General features: G+C 40.7%; 1 protein-coding gene across 1 annotated transcript in view; it reads right to left on the minus strand.

Moving 5' to 3' along the window:
• UNC5C (unc-5 netrin receptor C) overlaps window positions 1-10,780 on the minus strand; it is a 397,259-nt gene extending 386,479 nt beyond the window's left edge. Inside the window, exon 1 of the mRNA XM_058193417.1 lies at window positions 10,108-10,780. Within this exon, the coding sequence (XP_058049400.1) occupies window positions 10,108-10,231 (124 nt within the window). The 5' untranslated portion in view covers window positions 10,232-10,780. The remainder of the gene's footprint in view (window positions 1-10,107) is intronic.
• Between the last annotated feature and the right edge of the window lie 977 nt (window positions 10,781-11,757).

Raw genomic sequence — 11,757 nt, forward strand, 5'->3', positions numbered from 1 at the left:
TACTAAGTCACTGTTCTTGCAAGAACTAAAGGTTGATTTATAAATGTATGTTCAGCAGTTAAAGTAATTAAAGTTTACCACTTTTAAAGACATGGTCCCATCAGGCACATGATTTCTGTTGTTTAGTAAAGGTAAAGGTTCCCCTCGTACATACGTGCTAGTCGTTGCCAACTCTAGGGGGCGGTGCTCATCTCCATTTCAAAGCCGAAGAGCTAGCGCTGTCCGAAGATATCTCCATGGTCATGTGGCTAGCATGACTCAATGCCAAAGGCGCACGGAACAGTGTTACCTTCCCACCAAAGGTAGTCCCTATTTTTTCTACTTGCATTTTTATGTGCTTTCGAAACTGCTAGGTTGGCAGAAGCTGAGACAAGTAACGGGAGCTCACCCTGTTACATGGCAGCACTAGGGATTCGAACCATCGAGCTGCCGACCTTTTGATCAACAAGCTCAATGTCCTAGCCCATGAGCCACCACATCAGAAAAAAACAATTTCTGTTGTTTACATAAATACAAATGAAGTTATATTTAGATTTAAATATTAGATAGTGTGAATAGAATAAAAAGTTAAAATTAAAATTAAAAACCAAGATAATGGGCAACCTAGGGATGAGAATCGTCTCTAACCTATCAGCCACCCCCAATATAGCAGCCCTAATGAAATGCCATTAGGCTATGACTAAAGATAGACCTCAACTTAGCACCACAAAAGAAGTCCAGAATTTCCACTGCTAAGCAATGGTTGTTAAGTGAGTCAAACCTGATCTAAGCCCATTTTCCGTTGTTATTAAGTTGATAAGTGCAGTTGTTAAGTGACTCATGAAGTTATTAAGCAGATCCGGAATTCCCCATTGGTTTTGCTCATTGTCTGGGAAGGTCGCAAATGACAATCACATGACCCCTGGATGCTACTATACAATCATCGTCAACACACACCAGTTGCGAAGCACCTGGATTCTGATCATGTGACGGAGGAGATACTGTGATGGTTGTAAGTGTGAGGATCGGTAACTTTGAGCAGTCACTAAAATGAATGATTGTAAGTCAAGGACTACCTGTATAAACAGTTACAAACTGCTAAAGGAAGAAAAATGATTTGTATTCTACGTTTTTTATTTAAAAAAGAAACCTGCAGTAAATTTCCCTACATTATGCTCCCAATAAAGTTTCTCACACATATCAGAATTTTACTTTACATGCTGGCTATACTATTCATATTGCTGAAGTGTGCATTGTACTGTAAAAGGAGCCTGTAAGGAAAACACTATGGTTAGTAGTATAAGCTGAAAGTAAGGACAGCATATAGGCTCCTAGTGATTAAGCTGGGTTTCTCAAATGTTCATGAACAGAACATTTTTTTTTTTTAAAAAGTGTTGCAAACCCTATTCAGCGCTTCTTTTTACAAAAAGCTACATCTGATATATCAAATATAGCTAGTTCATTGATGCATCAAAATAATTGTTTTTTTCTCCATACAACCTCTTTCTCTCACTTTTTTTTTTTTTGACAACAGAATGCATTTAGGTGCTTAATTAAAAAGTGTACCTGAAGATTAGCATATTCACATATTATATTTTTTTCCACACCAAGCATTTTCAAAATGCTGCTGTTGCTAATACAGCGGGCTGAGGTAAATATCTGCACATATGGCTTCTTTTATTCTTTCTTTTTAAAATGATCACTTGAGTCTAATTATAAGCTCTTTGGGGTGGGTTTTGTTTTTTGAAATTTAACATAGGTACAAAATACCAAAGAACAAACAGGACAAAATGCCCCCCCCCTTTTCAATTTTAACCTTTCACAGTCTCCTGAGTATATAGAATATACTGTCAAACTGGCAGCCCGTGGGCCAAATGTATTACATGCAGGCCACGCCCACCCTGGCTCTGCAAAGGCAAAAACCATTGCAATACGTCACGATACGTCATGTGATGTGATCTAGTTTGACAGCCATGATATAGATGGTCAATACTGTGTATTGTACCTGACAATTTAATTATTTCCCTTATAGGGAGAATATTGCTATAACCAATAGCACCAATACATTTCATAACGTATTATGGCATAACATGGAGGAAGAGCTCAATTGTTTCCTAGGGAACTAGTGATTTATATTAATCTATCAAAATTAGACACTACCAAGATTATATTAATTCTAAGTATAAATATTTTCTAGTCTTTACCCCTACCAGTTCACATTTTAAATAGAAGATAATTGATTTAGAAATTGTTTCACGGAAGCAGTTGAAGTAGAGTTATTTTATCCACCTGGATGCTAAAGTAAGCAAAAGGTACTGTATGCACAACTTCTTGATTGTGATAGTGATTTGGCTTGTTGTTTCTTCTGTTTTTAACTTTATAATGTTGTTTTCATTTTATTTATACGAAGAGCCATGGTGGCAGAGTGGTTAGAATGCAGTATTGCAGCTAACTCTTCATTCCAATGCCAGGAGTTCGATTCTGACTGGCTCAAGGATGACTCAGCCGTCTGTTCTTCTGAGGTCAGTAAAATGAGGATCCAGATTGTTGGGGACAACATGCTGATTCTGTAAATTGCTTAGAGAGGGCTTCAAAACACTGTGAAAAGATATATAAGTCTAAGGGCCTCTGGTGGCGCAACAGGCTAATGCAGCCTATTATTAACAGCAACTGCTTGCAATATTGCAGGTTCAAGTCCCACCAGGCCCAAGGTTGACTCAGCCTTCCATCCTTTATAAGGTAGGTAAAATGAGGACCCAGATTGTTGGGGGGGCAATAAGTTGACTTTGTATATAATATACAAATGGATGAAGACTATTGCTAAATAAATAAAATTTCCAGAGTTGTGAATGCTCCAACACTGGAAATTTTTAAGAAAATGTTGGATAACCATCTGACTGAGATGGTATAGGGTTTCCTGCCTGGGCAGGGGGTTGGACTAGAAGGCCTCCAAGGTCCCTTCCAACTCTGATGTTATGTTATGTTATGCTTGACATAGTGTAAGCCGCCCTGAGTCTTCGGAGAAGGGCGGGATATAAATGCAAAAAAAAAAAAAAAGTGCTGTTGCTATTTTAATTACATTCATCACCCAGAGTCACTCATTGACATGGGGTGCATATAAATTGGAGAGAGAGAGAGAGAGAGAGAGAGAGATAATCATCTTCCAGTAGTGCTCAATCATCTTCCTTTCTTATACTGAATTAAATTTTCCTGACAGTTAGAACAATTAATAAGTGGAACGACTTGCCTTCAGAAGTTGTGAATGCTCCAACACTGGAAATTTTTAAGAAAATGTTGGATAACCATCTGACTGAGATGGTGTAGGGTTTCCTGCCTGGGCAGGGGGTTGGACTAGAAGGCCTCCAAGGTCCCTTCCAACTCTGATGTTATGTTATGTTATGTTATGTTAAATCCTAAGGGAAAACATAAGGCGGAAAATCTTACCTATTGGGTTTTTTCAATATCACTGCTATCTCACCTGCTCAATAAATAAACTGTTGAGCAAGAGAAATTAAAAAAAAATATTTGAACCAATGTTTTGATCTACAATGAGTAAGGCCTTCTGCATTCAGTTCTTGCTTATGATAGAATTGTTCCTTATATTATCCTTAAATGTCAAATTCACCCTGGTAACCTTTTGAATTCTAAAGGCGGTACCTGGTCAACCATATCTAATACTGAGTCAGATTCTGAAAGAGTCAGATCAGTTAGCACTTGGGTGAGAAATCACAATGAGACCCAAGGCTATAAACTGAACTGGGAAATAGGAGGAAAAAAATCCCAGAAGCAAGCAATGTCAAACCGTTTCCATACTGCTTTGAAGAAAACTATCTGGACATATCCATGTAGTCATGTTAAATTTGAGGAGGTCTTTGCTATAGAAGATAATGTTAACAATATCTGAACCAGCTAGCACAAATAACCTGGATTTGGAGAAATGAGGGTGGTTCTGCGTCAGGCACTTTTATTAGAATTAATTGAAACAAAGATGAAGAAAACAATTATGTAGTATATGGCTAAAGTTATTGTCTCTATATTTTGTTTGTTTGTTTAAAAATTTTTGATCCATAGTAAGCTGGTTATATTACAATACTACTAAGTTAATGTTTTTATTTCAAAAAGAATTATTTAGTGTGGACCCAGCACAATAATTTTCTCCATACATAAAGAATTTGAGGACTGGCAGAATGCAAATTCTCTCTCAGTGTTTTAGATCCCTTTTATTTTCAGACATAACAAAGGCAGTCATTCTAGTACAAATATGAATTACCATACAGATTGGTGGACTGGGATTACTTTCCATCATAGTCATCATCATCTTCATCACAGGATTTTAATTCAATTTTTTAAATGTATTAAGTGAAAACCTCAGAAGTTCCAGTTCCCAGAACTACATTTCACAAAAGAATTATTACTGTATTTTCCTTCCGTTAATCTAACACCTTAGCCTAAACAGTGCTGATAAGCAAGAGTTGCATGCAGATATAGAAATGTAGCAAATATCCTTTTATAATTACAAAATACCTGCTGATCTAATAAGCCAGTCTGAATGGGAAAATAGCTTGTTTGTACTGATAACGGCAATTTGCTCGTATTGATAATGGAATCCAGATACTGTTAGGTTCAAATCCCAATGTTCATCACCACTGGCCATGCTGGTCTGGGTTGATGGAAACTGGAATGCTTCAACACCTGGAAAGTTACTAGTTTCCCAACATTATGTTAGTAATTGCAATTTTAAATGAGTTGGAGTTTTTCTCCAAAGTCTACATAATTGCAGCCAGGTTTATGGCTAGCAAATACAGTTCTGCTTTTGAATAACTGTATTTTGAATAAATACAATTAAACCATTTCAATTTACTATAATAATATGAATAGTCTACCATGGGAAGCAAAATTTAATTAGGTACATTTTTTAAAAAAAATTAACATCAGTGTCTTGCTAAATTATATATTTAGTATCATATTTGTATGTGTATGTTTGTTACTGGAAATTACAAGTACTGGTTTTATGATGTAATGCTAGATAAAACTGTGTAAATATAACAGTGACAACATAAGACTGAATTTGGTTTCATTATTTGTGTAACTCATTAGTTAGTTAAGCCTTCTAAAAATACTTATCTATATTTTGTACATCTAATAGTTTCTGAGAAATAGAATAAGAAATTGCAGTAACTGAATAAAATTAAACATGTACACAAGTCAATATTTTAAAAGAGCTATAAAACAAAATAAAGTTATTCTTCCTATCTAATTATAAATATAATTTGCCCTTATCCTTTGCCCTGAATAACAACTATTCATGTGTATGCCTCTAGGGAGAGGTGTAAAACATCTGCAACATTTACTGAATTAGGGAATATATTTTAAAAATGTAGTAAAAGGGACTCCAGAAATGCCCAAGGCATCCAGCCCTACCTCAAAAAATTAACACAAGGCTAAGTTCTCAATAATTATAAAATGATAATATTACAAGCAAACAAACTTAAAATCTTTTCAGAGTATGTGTTTTTGTTTTTTTTTAAAGGTGAAATTTAGAAGACGTTTGCATTCAGAACATAGATTTAATTGGAATCTGCAAAGGCAATATCGGTTTGAAATATTAGACAGAATTCCCCACAAAAAAAGGAACTGCTCAAAAATGCTGGTAATACTTTATCCATGGGTAAAAAGTATAAAGGACAATGGAATCAAGGAGGAAAATACTTTGGTGCAGAAATCAACAAAACCATGATGGGATTGGCGTAAAGTTTTATGTATTGGTGAATAGTGCATAAGGTCTAATCAGAAGATGCAGCCGCACAGATATTCAAGGCACATTAAAAAGTTTGGCCAATATGATGTCAGTTCTCTTTTACAGAGCCCGTTGTCATTTCCAAAGTATAACACTTATGATGTACACTAACAGGTAGTAGGAAAACCTATGCCAATTGTAATGTGTAAAAATATAAAATAAAAAATTCTGCTTGTTGTAATAAATTACCTTGTATCTCAGTCATGCAAAAACAATAGGTGCATTGAGCTCAAAGTTTTACTTATTTTATAGTTGTCTTTAATACTTATTTTAGTTAACTGATATCTGCTTTAAAACATGTTTGACTTCTGAAACAGGTAAGTATCAAAAAAAAAGGTAATAAATTTCTCCACTGTTGGAAGGAGTTCCAATGATTGTACCTTGTTTCTTTTACAATGTACAATGTTTCTTTTACAATATTCATAATAATGTATTGGTAGGATATACAAATATATCCTACCTTTATATTAATTTTGTAATTGCATGAATTATTCTGTTTTCATATTATCATTCCTTCAAATATGGGATATCCTCCTTTCATTCATTACACTGTATTAAAACCAGAAAATGAGAAAGCTGTTTGGGGTCATGTTCATCGTTATGAAAAGTGAACACAAGACCAGGAACTATAATTGAAAAACAAATAAACCAATTAAAAATTAACATGCAGTATAATGCTACAGAAGAATTCCCTTCCCTGCCTAAAAATAGCAGAAGACCTTTCATACTTAGTTACTATAGTTACATCTATCTGTAGTAATAGAAAGTTTTCTATGTTTTTATCATATTTCAGATGATGTGACAATCAAGGTTATAATGGCAATCATTAATGTGGAAATCAAGTTAATTAAGAATTATGCAAACTTTTAGAAGTTCTAAATTTTAGAACTTCAAACTGGCCGCCATTTTATTTGTTTATTTTTGCATATGCATATACAGAATCTCTTCATCTATGCTTAATGTAGAAATCACTAGGATTTCAACTTCATGTACAAAGAACATCAAGTGCTATAATCACCCACATGAACACTAGATTACTCATATCTGATTCAAAGAACAACAAACAAAACAATCAATGACTTCTTCAAAGCTTTAAGGGGATATTCCTACGTTGGAAATTTTTGTTCATTCAATTCAACTCCTGCTAGTCCCTCAAGAAATGCAACAATTCTTTGAAACCATCCCTACTATGATCCCACAGTAAAAAGTCAGACAGTCTAAATCAATCCTATCTATGTTGTTTGCCCTATAGGCCAATTTAAAATTGTGAGGAGGGAAAGAAAAAACATTTTCAGGTGCTGTGAGTCCCCAAAAATGCACACTAAGACTCCTTATGCTTGCTGTGGCTTTCTCCTATACTTTGCTTAAACTGAGAACAAAAGCTCTGGAAAAAGTCCAACAACTTTGTCACACACAAGTCTCTTTCCCCCAGAATGTTTCTCAGCTGTGGTTGCAATAAATATGTATTTCTGCTCTCTTTCCTTCCCCATGGTAACAATGAAAGTGGGTTACTCAGTCTGATGAAAAGGTTCATCTTTTCTGTACACAGTATATAGATCAACACAAGGATGGCATTTCTTTTCAAACCCTATTATTCAGCTGCTGATATGTGGCAAGGAAGTTCAAGGTGGCAACTGCAGGAAGAATCCTGCAAACCAAATGCCCTGTAATAAAGCAAACAAAGCAAAAAATAATCTAGAGATGTGTTATTACATGCAACTTTAGGAGTCAGAATATATCAAATCATTAAACAAAAAGTAGAGGACTCTGCAGACACAATTCTGGTTTGGTCTTGGTTTCCGTCTACAATATTGGTCAGATAATGAATCCTGTATTAAACTTCATTCTTTTTGAAAAACCGTATTTTAGGTGAGCTCCAAGTGGTGGTGGGTACAGAAAGAAGCAGGAAGCTCAGGAAACCTCTATTCCTGCTGAGCAAAGCATGCAGAAGAACAATAATCAACTTTCAGGCATCACAGCTCCTTGAGATGTCTAATATACAAGGAAGCACTAGCCATCCAAGTAATTGTCCCACTTATATTGCCTCTCTCCTATCTCCTCACTTTCCACTACTAATCAGATTGTCTTCTCATTTGGCTGTCTTAAGTGAGCATGCTTTGTTCTCCCATTAACCCTTTTGTTTACTTTCAAATTGTGAGCTGAAGACAAGGAATTCATCTGACTGCCAGACTTTGGATAAGAACTGGGTGAACTCTTATAGGTTCCCCATGTATGAAAAAAGCCTTTTTCCCCCCTCCTTCCACATTTATTTCAAAAGCGAGTCCAAAATCACAAAAAGCAGGTTTCTCAGGCTTAATAGTCATCTTTTCCGCTAGTATCCAATGGTAGTAGCAATTCTCATGGAAACAGTTCTGATTCATGTTCTGAAAGAAGTTCCTGATTGGATTTGAAAAGTATGGCTTTTTAAAAAAATGAATTGCCAATTATAACGAATAGTTGAAAGCTAATTCTATACATGTCACAAGTTCCCTTTTTAAGTTTAATTTCCAAAAAAAGTAGGCAAAGAATTACAGCCTGAGAAAACTTTGTAAAAGGTTATTTCTATGGCAAGAAGAAGACAGAGACACCAAGTGGTACAGTAATCTGGTGCCGATGCTATGCTTAGACAGAGGCCACGGATGTCCGAAAGAGCCCCTTCTAACTTTCCAGTATGTTAGTACAAATTAACAATCAGGAATAAGCCCTATCATAGCTTAGTATGAAGAAGTATTTGACAAAAGATCTGAAAGCAATGAGTTCAAGCCAAGGAAGGACTTATTCCTGCACCACTCTGAAATGTCTGAAAGAAAAAAAATCCAAATGGCATCTTATTCAACTCCTGAATATAAAACACTGTTTGTTGAGAAGTTCTCCTACACAAGCCCCCATTGATATGATCAGCAACCGTGACAGAAAACTAGTGTTCAGTGTGTTTATTTCCACCCATGGCATTCTTATTTTTAGATTATGGTCCATTAGCATCAGGGTGCTAATTCTTTTTCTTTCCTGTTCTGTTATCTTTCATGATTGCCAAAACCCGTCACCTCTGATATGCTAAAATATTCCCTTGCCTCCGAAGTCTTCCCCAGTGAAAATCAACTTCTAGAGGAATAGTCAAGGGGCCAGCCTTATTCAACCACCTATCATGAGAACAAGCAGAAAGCAAGAAAGGCGACCAACACCTGAATGGCATTCGCCACACTAAACATGCCATTTTCCAAGGCAACAACCATTTGGAGAAGGAAAAGCATCTATTTATGACAAACATGCCACTGAGTGGGAAGGAAATATACATGGGCGTGATCAAACTAGTGAAGAGCAGAAGAGGGAAAATAGGAGACTGTTTAATTTTTTCTGTGGAAGGAGGCAACAGTTAAAAAAAAATACCTGAAGATTAGATATGTATAGTTGAAACGATTCATACTGGTGCCACTGATTAAATAATGCCCCAAATAAATCGAAAGGAGCCGGTTGAAAGATGGAGAAGGGCAGGAGCTCTGTCTGCAAAGCAGGAGGCGGCTATTATTTCTTTTCCACCTTTTTGCCAACTAAGGAACGCCCGGAGGGACCCAGCCGAACCTGCCCGCTTATCCTAAACTACCCGCGTCCCGCTTGTCCGCCTCGGTGCAAATCTTAAACCAGCCACTTTGCTTTTTTAACCCCCGCCTGACTCAGCAACAAGAACTATTGGCTGCTCCCGAAGGAGGCTGCCACCGGACGGCGGGGCCCCGCTTTCTCCTCTTCCCGCATAATTCCTGGCAATCCAGAGTAGCGGAGCCAAGAGGGAGCTTCGGGCTTCTCCTTCTCCGGCACCTGCAAACTAAACTGCAGTTCAATCCCCGCCACTCCGGCTTGGATTTCGCAGCGCTTTAGAGGGACAGCGGAGAGCGATGCCAACCAAACGCCTTCCCGCCCACCCTGACAAGCCGATCCATCCCCAAGTCTCTTCCGGGGGGAAAAAGAGTTTGGAGCGCCCCGCTGAACCAGGTTAAAAAGTCGGTGGGGACTTTCTTTCCACTGCCACAGGCAGCGGGGCGAGCCGCAGCCGGGCCAAGGTAAAGTGGCTGGAAGCCGCTTCTCCTCCGACGTGCGCTCGGTTTTTTTCGCCCCGCTTCAGCCTCCTCGAGCGGACGCCCGCCTTGAACCCGCGGAGGCGAGAGAAGCGGAGAGGGTTGACTTTTTGTCTAGGTTTTGCCCGGCTGTCCGGGCGGAGGGGAAACGGACAGGGGTCGAGGAGGAAAAGAGGCGTCCGCTCCGTCGAAGCTCTGAGGAAAAGCGGCCGTCCAGGTGCAGCGAGAGCCCCGGCGAAGAGAGCAAAAAAGCAGGCTTACCTTGCGCAGCCGAGCCGGGGCTGCTGGCACTCAGGATAGCCAAGGCGGGCAACACCACCATCTGCAGTAAGTATCCCAGTCCCAGTCCGTAGCGGGCGGCGGCGGCTTCCAGCCCTTTGCCCATGGCTGCTTCGCGGGGGGAAAAAAGACTCGAAGCCCTCGGAGCCCGAGTCCGGCTCGCGCCCCTTGCCGCCGTCTTCCACCTCCTTCGCGGCGGCGGCCGCGGCGGCGGCGGTTCCTCCCGACAGCTCTCGTCCTCCCGCCGGCCCCGCTCTCGACTCTCCGACGGGGAGGGAGCAGCCGCGGCGCACCGATGCCCGATCGCCCGATCGCTTGTCCCGTTTGGCAGAGAGGGGCTTCTCCTCGCCCGACCCCCGTCACAGCAGTTCGAGCCCCGCTTGGAGACCAGAGCGTAGCAGAGTTCCCTGCCCGACCGTCGCTTAATGCTGGTTCTTCTGCTGCTACCGCTGCTGCAGCTGCTGCTTCTTCTTTAGCCGCCCTGGCTTGGCCGGCAAACGCAGCTGGGGCTCCACCTAAAGTGGGGTAGCGCGCTCCTGAGCCCAAATTGCGCGCGGTGGGAAAGGCGTCCGAGGCGACCAGGAATGGTCATTTCATAGTCTTGGCTAAGTAGTCTGCAGGAGCCGCCGGGCGCCGAGCACCGGAGTAGGAGTGGAAGCTGTACCGACTTCCCCGCAGCATCCTTCCCAACTCCCTCTGGAGGCGCGGCGACCCGACAGAAGCACACTCCCCTTCGCGCCGCGACGCCGGCGTGAAAGCGGAGCGAGCCGGCGCGCCGTACTCTCCCTCTGCCTTTCGCCTCCCCCCACCTTCTTTCCCTCCTCCTCCTCCTCCTCCCTCCCTCCCTCCTTCCCGAATGTTGGCCACGAGCTGCGGAGTGAAGCCCCAGCAGAGGCACCTCGCGGTAGTAAGGAAAATAAGCGCTCGGCTTCCCTAGGAACGCTGCAAAGCCCGGAGGTGGACTTTCGGACTTTCGGAGTGGCTCCTCCTTTGCTCTTGCCGCCTGCGCACTTCAAGGGTGTGGAAGATAGGCGGGCGGCGATTGCCCGGAGTGGATTCGCAAACCTAAAACGCTTACTAGTAACCTTCCGCCGCGTTTCCGAGCCAGGAGAAGAGAAGCGAGACAGCTTCCTAGTCCTACAGTGTTGTTGTTTTTGAAAAGGAAAGGCCACGAAGATGGCTTTCCGCGAAAGTAGGTTGTGTGTGGCGGGAAGTGGGGGGAAAAATGCTGCGCGGACTGAGAAAAGCAACGGGATGAAATGAATAAATAAATAAGGAGTACGTGGATGCCAGGAGTCTTATTAGAGCATAAGTCCCATAGGATAGATAGGGATTCATTCATTTCTGAGTAACTGCCTATATGGAGATTCTTCAGTCAACCAGGTCGTGGTTGTCCCAAAGGTGCTTTTTTATCCAAGAGGCAACTGGACTTTCTGGTTTGTCCTTTGAAGACGTTTTGCTACTCACCCATTAAGCTTCTTCCCCTCTTCTTCTTCAGCTCAGAGCTGAAGAAGCTTCTTGGATGGATGACAAAGCGAAACGTTTTGAAAGAAAAACCAGAAAGTCCAGTTGCCTCATGGAAACATGCATCTTTGGGATTTCTGAGTAACCTTGTTTAGGATTGAGCAGTGT

Source organism: Ahaetulla prasina, chromosome 8 (assembly GCF_028640845.1).
Source record: "Ahaetulla prasina isolate Xishuangbanna chromosome 8, ASM2864084v1, whole genome shotgun sequence".
NCBI lineage: Eukaryota > Metazoa > Chordata > Lepidosauria > Squamata > Colubridae > Ahaetulla > Ahaetulla prasina.